General features: G+C 44.5%; 1 protein-coding gene across 2 annotated transcripts in view; it reads right to left on the bottom strand.

The window, feature by feature from the left end:
• Positions 1 to 1,601: 1,601 nt before the first annotated feature.
• Positions 1,602 to 17,595, bottom strand: part of CYYR1 (cysteine and tyrosine rich 1) — a 59,736-nt gene continuing 43,742 nt past the window's right edge. For both annotated transcript variants that reach the window (XM_082337213.1, XM_082337212.1), the window contains exons 3-4: positions 7,518 to 7,675; positions 1,602 to 4,457 (exon numbers count right to left, since the gene is read on the bottom strand). In XM_082337213.1, the coding sequence (XP_082193339.1) occupies positions 4,324 to 4,457; positions 7,518 to 7,675 (292 nt within the window). In that variant the 3' untranslated portion in view covers positions 1,602 to 4,323. The remainder of the gene's footprint in view (positions 4,458 to 7,517; positions 7,676 to 17,595) is intronic.

Here is a 17,595-nt window from a genome sequence, read left to right as displayed (position 1 = left end):
AAAGTTACAAACACTAAAAAAGAAAATCATTACATTTTTCATTAATTAAAAAAGGCTTATAATAGCATTAACGATCCTTTCATTGGAGTGTGTCATTTAGGTAACGGCAGCCTAGCACATTAACTTCCCTTGGCTTTGCCTTGGCCTTTTAACTCCTCCAACTGATTATTACCTAATTTGTAAAGTCTCCCAAATGGGTCATTAGCTCTTAAATACATTTCTCCTGCTGTTTGGTATATACCCAAGAAACAGTAGGCTGTCAGAGAGGTAACTGGTATGGAAGTAGCTCGTTCTGGGGAAAAAAAAGTTAAAGAAATGCCAGATTAAATTAAGTTTGCGAAATGAATCATGGCTTGAAATATCCCCGATACATGATTAACTAAGACATCACACAGAATTTATTTTTTTCCACAAAAGAGGACTGAAATCAGCGCATATGCAAGCATATGTGCCCTTGTAAGCACCTGCAACTCCTGCTGCTTCCAATCCATAACAGCAATCGTGAAACCAGGCAGTCATCTAATGTGCTAAACTATGAAACCAAGGAGAAAGGCCCATGGGACCGGGTCCTGTACTCCTGGCACGGTGACCTTCCCTGGCTGCCTCCCCAGCTCAGCCTAGAAATTGTGAACCAAAGGCAGAGCAACCCAAGACCACAAGAAAATCAGTGGCACCTGGCTCAAGTGTATGAACTGCCCAGGGCAATGCTACATTCACTGACCAAATTAGCAATATTGTCCACTGCCAAGCAAGAAAAGCAAAAGATCGTTTGGCCTTTCCCAGCCATAGACTACATTTTTGTATTTTTTTCTTACTTTACAACATGATGTAGGGCATGAGACTGAAATAAGTTGGTGTGACTAAGTAAAAACTCTTTGTACTAACCCACTCATCTGCAAGCTATTCATGTGAAAGAGAATAAATGACTATTGGCCGGCAATATCTGCACTGCAGGAACTTTGAATATGGAGGTGTTGAACAAATTACATTCCCATACAAAGAAAATAATACTTAAGGTATAACAACACTTCAATTTTTTCAGCTAAATTCAACTAATAAAACTTCAGTATTAGCAAATGCTCCCATTTGTTTATGCAGCAACTTCTTTGTTCTATTCCTTTACTTTTATAAATCTTTCTGACTCCCTCCTACTCTTTGGCTGTCAGTTTGCTTGCTTATTTTCAATGCAATCATCGCCTCTTTCCGAAAAGAAGCTACTCTGTACTAGTTTTACCTGGTTTGCTGGAAGGGCAACGCCTTTATGTTTTATGCACTTCACAAGGACAAGGGATGTGGTGTCCTTTGAGATTAAAATCATTGTCTGGTATGGCCCAATATATACGGATCTGCAAAACATTAATTAACATACTAAAATCAACATCCTCATTAGTGTTTCCATATCAAACAAATAGCTCGCTATCACTATGAAATTCTCAAATTGCTATTTCCATAATTTTCCCCTGGAATAAGCCATGTATACATTGTAGGTACTTCAGTCACCGTGACCTTTATGCAACATCAACAGGGGCAACACACAAAGCTGAAAAACAGAGGACTCTCTGATCAAAGACTTACAGTTATTTTCCAGAAATGCCTTTTTATTTAAGAAACCTACTTTATAACTTGTTCTGACAAATGTCACAGCTGGAGAAATTCTTCCTCTAAGGGAAGATTTACGATCTATAGGATAGTTTTCTTTCTCTCTATTTTCCAGGAGACTGGATTCATTAAATACAAACTGCTCTTTGATTTGTGTGTCTGCATGTTCAGCACAAAGAAATGAAATGCAAGAATGGGAGAAATGACAATACTTGTTATCTATAGGTAACTTTTTGGCACAGAAATGTCATCCAGTGTGATCAACTGGAAAGTGCTGAGGTACTAGCGTAGAATTGATGTGGTACAAACAAGATTTCCCGCAGAGAAAACTATGCTTATTCTGTTCTTCATGCTGGCCACCACATTGGCAGGCACATCCAATACCCCAGCAGATGGTTTTGAGAAGGGACTGCCAAAACACCGCGTGCAGAAGGTTGCACTTCATGGGAGGGTTTCAGGAGGAACATCCGTTTCTTGAGAGGTCACAGTACCAGCTGAAATGTTGCAGGACATAGCCCAGAGCAGAAGTAACTGTAAGGATAACCTAGTTCAGGACTTGTCACCTCTGAACAGCAAAACAGAAATGAGAATATAACTGTCCTTATATATACATATATATATATATGTATAATTATACATATATAGAATATAACCAGCAGCAACCAAAACCTGTGATGCAGCTCAGTTTTCCTCTGACTGGGTTACAAATGCCTGGGTAGCTAATGGGCCTGTGACTCAAGGCTCAGTTTGGCCAAGGGCCACAACACAGAACTTATAGTTCTTTCTTACTTCTTCTGAACTTACAGCAGTGAGGACTAAGGCCGTTTGCGCTTTCAAGGAGGGTTTCAAGAAGATAAGCTTAGTCAGCCTGGAAAGGACAAATACAATTACAGAATCTGAGCAAGAACAGTCAATAAGGTCTTGTTTACAAGAAAGCCTCTGAATAACTTTTGTGCTCAAAGTTAAAAGGTTGCTTGAGCTCCTCCCTGAATCAGGACTGAATGCCAAAAATATCAGACTTAGGGGGCGATGAAGGCTTGTCAGTTGACCTCACTTGGATATGGTACCACGCTTTGCAAGTTGTTTTTTTATTCATTAATACACCGACACACTTGAAAAGAAGATGAGGGCTACGCTGGAAAACATTTAAATGCGTTCTGATCTCCAGGAATCAGCGGTAAGCTGTAGTCTCTCCCTCTGAAATGGACCTGATGCCACATCCTGAACTCTAGGTGCCATATTTTTGTCACCTTCTGCTATTTTGGCTGTAGCGTTCTCGAACTGCCCAGCCACCCAACTCAAACTAAGGACGTTCAGCACTTTTAAATTCCCAAAGAGAACCACTGTCTTTGTGCTTCGCATATAAAATTGAGAAATATACTAGTCTTACCACTGAAGGATGATGCTTTAGGTAATGGGATACCCTATTCTGAAGTCAAACAGCTGCTGCTGAATCGCAGTTAGCCCCATAAGTATATGGAACATTTTAAATCATGAAGGCCTGTACTTTACATAGTAGAGATTAAGTAATTTTGAACAATATGTCTGACAAATGCAAAAAATATTATTTGGTGACTTACAGTTTTAAAATGCCCAAGACAACATTCAAAAGCAATCTGATGCTCAGTCTCTCTGCTCATCTCTTTGGTTAGGCTGAATATCATTATTACTGGTAAACAATATGATTTAAAATAAAAGTCTTTACACAATCCAATTGAAGACAAATCTATGATGTTTTAATATTTGGTTTGTATTTCTTCTCCCATTTGTGAGTTCTCCTGATTCAGTATATTTTAAAAAAATGGAAGTATCATTTGCTGATAAAAAAGGCATTGTAGCATATGTCCACTGTATACAGTATTTAAGTCCAGGTAAAAGTAAATCAGCTATAAATTAGTGTATTTCACATATAAAAATGCTCTTTATGTTTACATTTCAGGCTACAAACTAGTCTCAAACTGTTTCTAAGTAGGCACTTAAAACAACCTGCACTTGGCCAAAAATAATATCCATCATTTCTTGGTTACTGAATAACTCCAACAGCACTTCTCTTGATACTATGCTTATCAGACCAATATGCACTGCTGATCGTTGGGTATTATCAGCCTGAAGTAGAAACTGAAAATAGCTTCAGTCTTCAGTCTTCTTTTTAGGGACATGGTTTAGTGGTGGACTTGGCAGTCCTAGGTTAACGGTTGGACTCGATGATCTTAAAGGTCTTTTCCAACCTAAACAATTCTATGATTCTATGATTCCTTGTTCTTCTTCTTCCCCTTGTTTCAAGAAAAGGCGTAACACATGCTTGAAGACAACAGTTGGGAGTTTTCCCCGAAAATAAGCCCCAGCAGCTGCCTCTTGTGGTTTCGAAACAGCTTGTTGAACCATTTGCACCACCTGCATGTTCTTACATGGGAAGGCCCCCTCTCCCATGTGCTGTAACGGGCTGCAGCTGAAGCTAAGCACTGATGCTAAGCACTACTCGTCAGGCACTAACTTACAGGAACTGTTTCTTTGGTCACGCATTGTTTAATCATGAAACGTGATGGTCTGGAGCGGACAGTATTTGTCTTCATCCCGAGCCATGGCAACCCTCCCAGGTTATTTCAACACCTGGCCGTATGTATTGATGCAGACCCCATCCTATTTGTCCCTGAGCTGACAGTATTTGTTCCAACGGTGCTGGCTGTTTCAACAGGCAGTTAATATCCATGTGAAGGCATGTAATTATTTCCCTGAATATCCAGGGTAAGGAGGGGGTGGGGGATACTGTATCGAAGTCTGTGGAGTTGGAGTATAAGGTGGAGGTAGGTCAGCTGGGTACTCCATTTCGTATTCGTAACTGTATGGTGGTGGAGCCACTGAAAGGGGAGAAAAAAGAAGATATAATTAAAAATGTTTTTTTCAGATGCAGACCCCCAGGTATTTTCTAGTTGACATTCAGACTTTCATACAACAGATGCAAAGTCTCCTGGCAATGCGCTCATGTTTTTTTTTCAGGCTGTCATTATACTTAGGACTTTATGTCAGTGCACGTCCTTGCTTATTGCCGTTTCCTTCACTGCTTAGCCGTGTGCCCACTGACACGTTGTGCTGGTAACAGTGTTTGAGTGGCCATATGGCAGATGATACCAGGGTGATGTGGCAGAGCTAAACTTTCTCAGGGGAGGAAGGTTGTTTTTTTATCAGACCCATTCCCTTTCGCCCCCTTCAGCAGCAACATGGACTTATGTCATCTCAAATTGATGGTGTAGCCAGGGCTTTTGCTGATCTCCACAGACCTCTCAACCACCCTCTGGATCCCCAGGAGATGTGTGCCATGCCATGCCATGCCATGCCATGCCATGCCAAACACAGCTGACAGTTCCTCACTGCACAAATGCTGGACATCTTCCCGGGACTTGGGCGACGGAAGAACAAAGCTTTCGCCTTGTTCACCCCAACAGAGACATCTGAGGAGAGTCCTGCATTTGTAAACTGGGTCAGGCATTTAGGAAACAACAAAAATGTTCACAAACAGCTGAAAACATTTTCTCAACTACTTCTAATAACCTTACAGAGGAAGGATTAATTCAGTGATCATAAAGACAGTAAATGCTGCAGAATGATAGCATGTTAGGAACCAACGGCTCCATATCAAGACTCCATTAGAGTACTCTCTACAAATTTTAAGGTCCAGAGTCTGCTTCTTCTCTGTCCATGTCACCATGGATGCTTTCCTATCCCCTCCCTAGATGTCTCAGGCAGACTGGCAGTGAAATAGCACTTGAATAGAGAGAAAAGAGAAACCTAGGATGTTTGTGATGGGGGTAAGAGACTCAAATCCCAGTGTGCCATGAAAAGCACTCCCCGCGCTCTGAAAACCCTGCTGCCACTGTGGCTGAGGCCAAAGGAAGGGCATCCCCTTGCTTGCCGTTCCTGTCCAAAACAGGTAATGGCAGGGGGGAGGGTTGATCACAAACCCTGCAGCCAAAGCCAGGTTAGTCATTACTCCAGAAGTGTTCACGACAGCGGGGAACACAAATAATTTCAGAGCTTCCCCATCCTTCAAAAACCTGCTGCTGCTGAGAGGAAGAACTGCTTGAACTAATGTTTGCACCAGAACAGGGAGCGTGCAGAGTCAAACTGCCTGGAGGTGGAGAGACAGGGGTGAGTCACTGCAGGAGCAGACTTGGGGAGGAAAAGGCTACAGCCCCGGAGTCTTCATTTTGCTCTTGTTTTTACAGCTTGCAGTGACTATTAGAGTCTGAAGTAGCTCTTCAGCAATTCATAGTTGAGAATATTGCAGTTCTCTTTCAATACTCATCTCTCTATGCAAAACAATGTTGCAATGATAAGGATGATTATAGATGGTTTTAGTTTAACTGGAAAGTAAGAGCATGAGGGAGAAAACAGACACTCAGAGCAGTGAATGCGATAAAGAACACCTAATAAATACTGCATAGCTTTTCGTATAAGTATACGTAATGCACCTGGGGTTTGCTGCAACCTTTGCAACAGGAGGGAATATAAAGGGAGGGGATCTCTAAGAGTGGGATGAGGGGACTTCATGCATGAAACACCATTGCCTTTTATTACAGTGAACTCTCAAGTTATCCCAAGGCAATCGCTCCTGCATTTGTAATTAACAGTGTCACTGAAGCAGAGACATAGCTGCATTGCATAAACACCATTATGCTGCTTCCAGGGTCAGCTCTGCTCTTCAACAATGTGGCCACTTTCTTGTGGTGGGGAGCCCAGACAAATCAGCCTTGCAGACCCCAGCTAGCTCGGTGCAGATCCACCTTTAGTGCTCCTGTACCCCAATCCTAGACTGGCACGAGTTGACAAGTGGCTCTGCACAGAACTAGCTCAGGTACCAGTTCCCACTCACTATGGGCACAACTGCACTGGAGCAGACCCATGAGGGGTCCCTACTGTCCCCTGGGGCACCCCAGAGCCTGTGACAGCTTATTAGCTCAGTGCGAGATCTGACTTAGGCTCTGTGCCTCCCCTGGTGCTGCCCTGCACCTAAAAGCCATGACACCAAATCAACGTAAGCCCACAGACAAGACTCCATTGAGCACGTCCAACACTAAGCTAGAGCTAACAAGCACTGCCAGATCTCACTAGCTAACTTTGATCAAGGCACAACCGGCATCTCTGCACCGTGCTCCAAGTTCCTATCAGTTCAGGCACGGTGCCAGGTGAATGCAGAGAGCTAGCTTGGATCCAGCACCGCGTGCTAGCCAGCAGTCCCTCCTGGGACACACAGCAGAGAGCAACACACTGCAAAGATGCTTGTGTGCCTTTGCAGAAGTCACCTGGGATCCTGCAGCACCCGGCAGGGCCTGTGAGCTCTGGCCGAGTACCAGCCAGCTCAGGCTGCATTAGACTCCACATGGCATCACTCGAAGCCTTTGCACTATGATCCACAGACCTTATTGTCCAGGTTTTCCCCCCTCTGTGGTATGCCGGGCCCCCATTATATCGGACAATGAAAGGGAGCTGACTGCACGTGACCAAGAGCAAATACAAGAACCAGAACACAAAAGAAGAACAACTGATCCGTCGCCAGAGAGCCTCTGGCACAAGGAGAAGGTCTATCCTGCACAATGCAGCACCGCCCTGAGCGAGGTCTCAATGTGCTACTGCGGGCACCGCAAGCCATACAGCTGTGTGAGTATGGCACCCCGCCAGATCTCATTAGCCCGCTGAGTGGCTGAATAAATCAGCCCAGGCAGAGTGCTGCACTGACGAACGCTGCGCACGCTGAGCTGTCTTGCGTTTCTCAGCAGGGAGTCGTGCCGTTCCCCTCCGGACTGAGAAGAGCTGCCTGCTGTATTCACATCCCCCATTTGCTGCGGAGCCGTAACTATCCAAAGATACGCTTCTGCCATGAATGCAGGCACTCCTGCAGGGGTGTCATTTCGCTTCCTTACCTGGGTACGTGCTGATGGTGTTGATGTGCGTGGTTCGGATGACCCCTACTCGAGTCCCACGGTTGCTCTTCATGCACATGCAGATACAGATGGCAATCCCGGCAATCACTCCCATTATAAATACTATACCGAAAACAATTCCAGCTATTGCTGTGCCTCTGCAAGGGGAATGGAAACATGCAGTCAGTCTCAGCCAAATAACGTTTACAAAACAATTTGTTTTTCTCAGGAGCAGCCCTCATTTGAGAAAAAAAGTGTATATTGATTACTGAAAATGCTGCAAATTTTGATCCATCAGGGCACCTCAACGGAAGAAATGAAAATCTTCAAGACCAAAATGAGAAACTCTTTCAAAGTCACCTTTGCAATCATGCCAGATCACTCTGCTGATCTACCCTATGTTAAATCCTCCCATTCCAGGGCCTTCTGAATTTAACAACTTTTAAATATTACCAAGAATAACTTCTTCCCTTTCCCCTCATCACACAAGACTTTTTTTTCCCTAAAGGCACTGGTATGATTTTCTTTTGAAAAGGAAGAGTAAGTTATCCCCAGTAATATATTCCAGAAGCATCCCAAAGCGCCTGCATGCTGTGCTTCCACAGGAATAGTTTTGTCATTGTTTTATCTTAGGTCAAAAAGTCCTTCTGCTGTGCTTCTGAGCCCACAGATTAAGGAGAGCCTCCTTTTCTTGAGGATGAGCAGCAAGAAGCAAAGCGAATGCCCACTCTTTCACACATCTGCTGCTGCAGCCAGCGTAAGTATTTGAGGCTTAAACGATTCCTTTTAAAACGGTCCAGAGGAAAGAATTTAGCTCAGCCCCTGAAGTAATGAATCAGACTTTCCCTGAAATTATATAGAGAAAGGAAAGAAAGCTTTATTGCACTGACAAGTGGGAGAAGAACCTCACCAAGACACACTGAAGAGCTCCCAATAATAGAGGGCAAAATCAGCCTTTCTGATGAACCCTAGTTCACTCAGGTTTGTTGTCAGGCACAGGCTGTGAAGCATATGTTATATGAAAGACGATATTTATAGCCTGCCCTTTTATGAAAAAAAGCCAGTGACTTGCCAGAAATATTCTTACTTTGTGCATCTCTTCATCTTCCAGCAAAGATTTCAAATAGCAACCTTGCTGGCCACTTTTTTACTGGACATTTTAATCAATCCAAACTGATAGTTTGTCAACATGAATAAGGTCCACTAGGAATTATTGCAATGTATAGAATAAAACAGACACTGCAAAGACAAATATTAAAAGGCATCTAAACCACAGTTTAGCTTCCCCATACAAGCGTGGGAACACATAGCAGGCCTGATTTTCAAACTGCTGATAGCCTACTGGCTTCCAAAAAGTCAGCAAGAGTCAGGATGGACTCAACATTTGAAAAATCCGAACTTCTGGTTAGGAACCTAAATATGAATTTAAGAGCTTGTTTTTAGGCCCCAACTATTCAGGAACCTGGCCAAGACCTGCAGTACAATTACTGAATTGTACAGCATAAGTAAACACAGACAATTTGCTGTCTTACTAAAATACACTGCCAGGGACCTAAATTGCTCTCTGCTGTTATGTAGCAATGAATGAAGAGTGTGCAGGGAGAGTAAACCTGTTAATATTTTGCAGAATATATAAAGGCCTAATTTACAAAACCCTAGCTCATGGCAGCAAGCACCTGGCCGCAAAACCAGTAGCTCAAAACACTGATGTGATCAAGCGCTTTGGTATTAACCACCACAAGTAACAGAGAAACACCTCCCTACCCTCTGCACATCCCCGATAGTTTGTATTTAACAAAAAGGTAGTCTGATGCTCTTGGAAGATGTGACCAAGAGACCTCCAGTTTTCCCATCCTGCTCTCTCTGGGAACATTATCTCTACCTTGAGAGAAAATGCCATATGAGAAAACAGTTTTGATTCAGAAGACACTTCAAACACAGTGCTTTCTTCATCCCAGAAAGTTTTCTTATAATATCACAATTAAAAAATCAGGCATAAAGGACAGTAGCCCTATTATAAACAACAGTGAATCACTACTGCTTTTGCTACATCCACTTAAGTGGATGAATCACTGTGCCCTTTGCTGGGAGGGCTGCCTTGCAGAGTTGCAGGGAACTCCGTTATGCTGAAATAACCCCTCTCCCAGGTGGAAGAAGCAGAACCAGCCACTGCTGACCGCTGGCCTCAGGTCCTGCACTGCATTTCTGCTTTGTACATGGTCCACTGCTGCCCAGCTCCTGCATCCCAGGTACGCTCTGCCTGCCTGATCTGCTCAAATCCCAGAAACCACAAGTTTCTTGCACCTCAGCTGCTTCTTGCACCTTCTTCTTCTCAGTTTCTTTTCCTCAGCTGCACCCTGAGGAAAACCCAACCTCCATCCTAAAGGCTGACAGAAGTGGGTAACACACAGCACACGTTACCTTCCCAGTGCTAAATTAAAAGTGCTATATTAAGAAAGCCCATTTTAAACACAGCTTAAATAGAGTTTGTGTCAGCTGCCTCCAAAGGCAAAGGTGTCCCGTTTGTTCCAGAAGTGGTCAGCCAGATGCCATTCGGTCATCTGCCCTGAGCGATGGGTTGCACTCCTCATGCGCCGGTGCCTACCAGACACCCCAGCCTCACACCCAAAGCCCGCTCTCCCCTTCTGCATGAACAGTAACTGCTCCAAAGCAATATCGCTCCACTAATTTAAATGACAATTCTGTGATACTTTACGTAAGAAGTAGAAGTATTCATAAGGAAAGGAAAAAAGATGACAAAAGGTCCGATACCATCTTCAAAAGGAGTTTCCACCTTTCCTCAGATATTAAGCAGATACTTAGAAACCTGCCAGCTTGCTTTGGGTGATAGAACTGAGATCCGAGGACTCACTTGCATTCCTATAGCTTTTCCTAGTGACTCTTTGGTGGCGCTGGCTGACTGGCACTATCTCATCTCTGCAAAGAAACAGTGGTAGGACAAGACACAGCTGTAGAAAGCCCATCTGTATCTGCCTGCATCTGAAATTCAAAAAGGGCTGAAGTCCACTGGCAAAACTTCCAAGCTGGAAAATGCCTCTCAGTCTAAACACAACTATACTGGAAAGCAAAAACCACTGCTGTTGAGCTAGCAAACCTCTGCCAGTAAGCAAAATAAGGAATATCAGCTGAAGAATTCTTTTGCTGGTCCCCACTGTAGCTTCTGCTAACAAAAATGGTCACCAAAGAAAATATTCACCAGCTTAGCTCTGCTGACAAAACTGGTAAGTGCAAGTCTTACTCATGGTTCTGAAATCAGGACAAAAAGCAGTTTAAGTAGCTAGACCCACCGCTGCTCGTGGATTCAGGTTTTCACACTGCAGTGGTAAATTTAGACCACCTATGGATGGTTACGCAAAGAGAGCCTGAGATATGGAGCAAAAGATGTAGGTCACTTTTTAAATCCGGTTACAGCCTGACTGAGTACCAGCAGAAAGGTGCTTGCTGGTCTCAGTGGGCTTCAGATCAGGCCCAGTGCCACGCACGTGAAACTGTCCTAGGAACTGAGTGAGTTGAAAAGGATCTGTTTGAGAAGACTTCAGGAAATGTACTCTCCCAAATATCTATAACAGAATATATATAACGCTATATATATATATATAAAATGCTCTGACAGTGAATCAAAGTGTAAACCCATCCTGATTCGGAGACCTGCAGCCCCTGCCACTCACAACGGTCCCCAGCAGAACTAGGAGCACTCTGCCTCTGAACATCAGGCTGCACCTTCTCAGTACCAAATCCTGGCAGGATGATGGTCGTGCAGTAGCTGTTCTGGGCACACAGCACAAAAATAAGTGCTTGTTCTTTTTCTGGAAAGCTTGTGGTATGACTGGAACATATGAAGAAAAACAAACATGTATCTTCTATAAAATGAGGAAGTTTCTCTTCATGCTATTAGGGAATTTTAAAAAATAAATATCCTATCAATAAATATCCCTTATTTTATATTAAAAAATGCTTGCTTTGTCTCTCTTTCTCTCACTGATATTTTAGACTTCTGTATAGAGACACAGAGGGATACAGAGATTTTTCACGCTATCACCACTGTAGAGCTGTTCAAGAGAAAGTGCCTAAGAGAAAAAGGACACAGTAAAGCAAAGTAAGACCTAGAAACCACACAGCAGAGTCACGTAGCAACTAGGAAGTCTGAAATAAAGGGAAAACTTTGAAATGGAACAATTTGAAGGAAAACATTATGCAAAGTCCTTTACAGAAGCAAAACCAATGAAGAGAAAAAGACTGCCACAGAAAAACAATGCGCAGAAAAGTAAAGATAGAGAGGGGGAAAAATAATTTTAAAGCCGTGGAAATGTCAAGAGAAATTGTCGGGGTAAAAATCAGATATTCAAAGAAGCAGCTTTCCACCTGCTTTTAACAACATCCCACTGGAAAGAATATAAATCTCATATAAATCTCATATAAATCAATAATATAAAGAATATAAATAAATAATATAAAGACTAGAAATCTCTCATAAACCAGTAGAACCCTGTGCAGGGGATCAGGCCATTTGCTGGGTGGCACCAATGGCTTGGCAATGCTGGAGCCAGGCAGAGCTCTCACTGCTCTTGCAGCTGGCACGGCTGAGGTGCCCGGGGCCAGAGAACCCGTCCCTCAGGGGAACCGGTAACTTGGAGGTGCCCAGGGTCAGAGAACCCGTCCCTCAGGGGAACCAGTAACTTGGAGGTGCCCAGGGTCAGAGAACCCGTCCCTCAGGGGAACCGGTAACTTGGGTGTTTTACACAAGTGGCAGAGGCATCACCAACAGTTGCTCCAGCCTGCGACAGCTAGGCTTGAGACGACTGGAGAAAAGGAGATAGGCTGAAGAGCAGCCCTGCTCCTTCAGGTCTTAATGAGTAGGAATGGAGTTCATTTAGTACCCCTTCCCCCTCCAGAAGGCTACTAATTTGGCATTTAGGCAAGCCAAGTGGATGCCAAGTTTGCTCAAGATGAATACTACCTCTGCAGTCATCTCCACTGTGGGGACAGTGGATCTCGGAGGCCTAAAAATCTTATGGCTCAACAGGTTAGCATTTCCTGAAGGAAGAATGATTACTGAATAGGCATCAATTTTTAAATGCATTGTCAAAATTTGGGAGCCAGGTATACATAGCCTGTACTGCTGTACGGCAGGGACTTTGTAGTCCACTGGCCTCTGTTTTCCCTTCTTGCGTTCTGCCCTAACTTCACACGCAGTATGGTGTGGAGCATAAAAATTTGCCAGGAAGCCTGGTTTATTAGTACAAAACTGCAAAGAAAAGAAAAAAAACTTTTTAGTCAGCTTTTCCAGAAAGCCCACAGACTGTAATGCAAAATGTTTTAATCCCACTGGCACCAAGACAGACCCTCCTGAGTCTGCCCCCTCTATCCCTGCTTTCCACCCAGCGAAGCGCATGTCCCAAAACCTCCCTGCATCACTGCGGCTGAGGGAGGCTGCGCAGCATGTCCCCCTGGCCTCCTCCTGCCTCTAAGGTGGCCTCAGCAGCAGGGCACGCACAGGTCTGGCTCCAGTTCTGGGTCAGGGCAACCAGGCAAGCACAGGGGGACAGATGCCCACCTACCCAGCCTCGCTGCACCAGAGACCTCCAGCCACATCCTTGCATCCCAATGCTGCTTCAGCCTCCCCCGAAACCCTCCTGCTGAGGCTTGGGTTGCCCTCCTCCCCTCATGTTAGCACTCATGCCTCCACACCTGCACCTCCTCAGCATGCCGGGACAGCCCCAGCTGCTGGCGCCGTTCTCCTCTGAAGATGCCATGGGGACAGTTTCCATTTGCACGTCCTCCCGCGTCCCCACCGGGCAGCACCCCTTGTCCCCCGCGTGCCTTGGAGGGAGCGGGTGCTGCCCGGCGCTCTGCTGGCTGTCCCCGCGCCCCCGACTCTTCAGCTTTGGGTTGTGCGACGCTCACACCCCTGCCCTTCTTGCATTTGTTGTCCTTCACCAGCAGGTGGTTTCTCTTGATTCCCGTTTTCCTTTAGCCCTTTCCCTCCCTGGAACACCTTTAAAGGCTTTCTTAAACTGGAGAAGTCACTAGGGGCAAGTAGCCAAAAAGATGCCTTGGGAAGAGCATAAGAAAAGGGAGAAAACTTTTCTCTTCTGGTGTCCTTCAATGATTCGCTGCTCAGCAACTTTCTGACCCAGACAGGTTGGCTTGTTTTTTAACTGTATCACTCAGTGGATTTCTCCTCTGCAAACCTGCTCAGCCTCATCCTGAGCTCATGTAAATTTTAGCATCCACAGCCTCATGAGGCAAAGAGCTCCCCAGCTTAATTACGTATCTGAAGATCTGTCTCCTCTGGTCTATTCTGAACTAAACGCCCAGTAATTTCACCCGAGCCTCCCATCTCTCAGCTCGTCAGATGCCAGCTACCTCTGCCGCGCTGCCCGTGATTTACAGACCTTTAGCATCACGGCTGGCAGCCAACTCTTCCCCTCCCTGCAGGAGCCCCGTCCTACTTGGCTGTTCTGCGTAGAGGGACCACTTCATGCCTTTGGTCACCCCGGCCACTCGTCCTTGCACCTCTTCTCATCCTCGTCTGTTGTTTTCTGAGAGCTGCAGCAGAAGCACGTACGACACAGGGGCACAATAACATTTACTGTTCTCTTCTCTATTTTCTTCTTAAATAATCCACGGTATTAGATCTGTTTTTTCTTGACTGTCAAACAGTTTTATGGCACTATTTACCGTAATACCATGTCTCGTTTCTGAGAGCCCATCAATTCGTGTGGGAGTTTGGGTTGGTTTTCCCTGCATGCATTACATAGTGTTTATGGGCCCAGGATTTCCTGCCATGGTGCCTGGACGCACGTCCTCTACCAGAGGACACAGACCAAAGCTAGCACAGGTGAACTTAAGCCACCAGTTTTTCCAAAGCCCAGCTCACTCTCTAATACTGTATCAATTTAGAAACTATCACTGCAGAACTGACAGAGCTCCGCACCAGAGATGCATTTATGTTGGCATAAAGGTCTTTTCATCCTGTAATAGCTCACGTTAGCAATTTCACAGAAATTTGACTGAGTATGGCAAGAAGTTGTTAGAAGCATGTGAAGATCAGTATTCCCACTCTGCCTTTGCTATATTTCATTACCATATTAGTGCAAGAAAGACATGCCATTCTCGGTCTTCACTTTGCTCGGCTGATCTCTTCCATCTCATCATCTTCCCTAATTTCCAGTACTTTTTCAGTTCTCCAATTAATTTATTGCCAACTCTCTGTATCTATGATTTGCTGGCACTGCATATCTAGAATAATATTAATAATAATGCATGCAATACATTTTGGAGTACTACTGCTAATACTAATAAACACCCTTTAATTTTTTCCCCTTTCAGGCATTCAGAAAGAAGCTGATAAGGGATTTTTTAAAACTCATTCTCTGAGATAAAATAAAATAAAAAAAAAAAATCAATGATCTTTGATCTTCTGATCCAGCCACTGACGTTTTGAAAAATGTACTCTTTGGATTCTTAATCAGACTTGATGTTACTTGGAGGGAGGGAGTATTGGGCTATTTATTTAATTTGGTTGGCAAACCCCGGTTTACTTGGACCGACAGCAGAAGCGCAGCGGGGTTGCATGCCATTTTCTCCTGCCTCTGCTGGAGCAGGCAGACCCATTCTGGGGGGTTTGCCCCTCTCCACGTTTGTCCCTTTACTTTCATAAGGACAAAACCACGTAGTGAGTGGTCCTCTAAGAGATTGGACTTGCTGTCCAGGGCATTTTGGCTTTATGGCTGGGGTACCTTGAGAACCCCATGGCACAAGCTGATGGAGGAGCCACTGAATCAGCTGGGGTACCCCATGGCTGAGCCAGCAGCCTTCTCACCACAGAGTTTTACAGCCTTGGAATGCAGACACCAGGGTAGCATGGACTGAAAAGCTATCCAACTCAGGAATCGGTTAAATAGTCAGCTAGCTGCTGCCTCCTGGTTTAAATTCAAGAATTAGTTTACAGAGTAGCAACTCAAATGGACCAAGCTTTACGTTGCAAGTTGTACTTAGACAAAATTCCTACTAGTACTTCCTTTAAATCACATTTTACCGCAGGGAGGAAGGAGGTGATTGTCTGCTTCCGTAAACAAATCCCACCTGCCTGTTAAAACTGGGTACAGACTGTACTTGAACAGTTCCCTTCTTTTGCTCCTACTCGGTTGCATTTAAGGTGTGTTGTTAATGTTTAATTCCTTCCAAATAAGTTTCCTCTGTGCCGTTCCCTCTCTACCTTGTTATATTTACAAGATTATTAACTCAAGCACCAAAATATCCTGAGTAGCCGCTCTACAAAGAGAAGGTAGTGGGTAATGATCTCAATTCCTGACCTCCCTCCTCCCAGCTCCTTGTGGACAGGTCATCCCTTTGAGAGTACTCCATATTGTTAAGCTCCATAACCTTGCAAAGGGTTAAAGAATAGTAGGTTCTGTCTTTTAGTACTGCCAGTGCCTGAGCAACAGGGTACCTTCTACAGCTTGTTAAAAGTGCGCTGAGCCACTGAAGTGTGACTGTGGCACACTTGCAAAACCAGAGAGAAAATCATATAAACTGCAAACCAAAAGGATACGTAATTACAGCTTGTTCTGGTTTGGGCTATCATCACACAGACTTTTCAGCCAATTTGCCTTTTGAGAAATATGTAGACATTTTATGCTTACTTCCTTTATGCCAAACCGTACGCTTTTCTCCCCAGCGCTCTGCCGGAGATGCTGCTTGGCCAGTAGTGCTGCAAAGTGTGTCAGATAAGCGATCCTGGAAAGGCCAACGTAGATGCTACAGTAAAGGGAGAGCAGAGAAAGTGGGCTCTTCCTCTAGCTGGTTCCCAAACTGCTTCCCCTGCCTGTGCACAACAGGCCTGAGACCTTCCCGCTGCCCTAGACAGAGGGGGTGGAGGGAGGGATGGCATCGCTTCTACCCTCCTTAAGACTCCGTGCAGGGCAGGCTCAGAAGTAATTTTACGGGCAGAGGGAATGATGCACGTAATATAGCTAGGCGGCGCATGCTACAATATAGCAAGCACAATACTTAATACACAGTGGTGGTATTAACTGATCACGGCTAAGCAAATACATTTTCATCAGTCTCAGCCTGCCCAGCATTTTCATCAGACTGATACATGCACACATGCAGATGCTGGTTTTGAAACACTGAGCCTATCTGTCTGGCAGTTCAAAAATTTCGGAACGTTGCCAGAATGTGGGAAAAAAAAAACCCAACAATGCATATTTAAATTAAAACAAGAGATTTTAAAAAGTCAGAAATACAGACGTAATGGGGGGAGCTTTTTTTTGACCTTTTATGTGAAAGAATTTTGATTAAGATACTGCAAGGCTTCCAGTTACCACTTTTCACCCTCATGCTCTCCTGCTGTTTCCCTGTCCTTGTTTTGCAGCAGCTCCTCTCGCCCCACCTTTCCCTCTCAGACATCCTGTGCTGTTCCCTGCAGTCATGACCTTCCCTCGCTCTGTAATGTGCTTCACATGCTTCCCTGGAAAGGAAACAGAGGCCATAATGCAATTTCCACTTTCCAAAATGCTCCTCATTGTGCTCACGAATCCAAGGCCCAACCTGATGTTGACTTAAATAGAAAATTATGGCACAATTGTATCTAACGTAGCCTTTGCTTTAATTTAGGGATTTTTATTCTTTTTGTGCCTGCAGTTTGCATTGCTGGCTGAGCCTGACATTTAAAATGCTTTCTGAATCAACAGCAAAGGGAGAGGCTGTAATTGCTGCCCAGCTTCCAGCCCTTTGAGCATCAAAGCGCGAGAGGTCGGGACGATATGGTGGGCTTCCAAGAATACCACAAAGTTAGTAACCCCCAGTAATAGCTCACTTTTGGCAGCCAGGTTACTGGGTATAAACACGTAGGACAATCCCAGGAATATTATCTTTCTGGTAATTCTTAACATACTCTTTCTGACAGTGATTTTATTGATACCAGCTTCTGCAAACGCTTGATTTTGCACGCTCCATGAGCTCAGCGCAGGAGAACCCTGCAGCTCCCCTCCTGGGAAGTTCTTGCTGTAGGAGCCTGACTTACTATTCTGACTTCTGGACTTCTTGC

Source organism: Platalea leucorodia, assembly GCF_965183815.1.
Source record: "Platalea leucorodia genome assembly, chromosome: 2".
Classification (NCBI taxonomy): Eukaryota; Metazoa; Chordata; class Aves; order Pelecaniformes; family Threskiornithidae; genus Platalea; species Platalea leucorodia.
The sequence above is the reverse complement of the archived record's forward strand: the minus strand, read 5'-3'. Positions and strand labels throughout refer to the sequence as shown.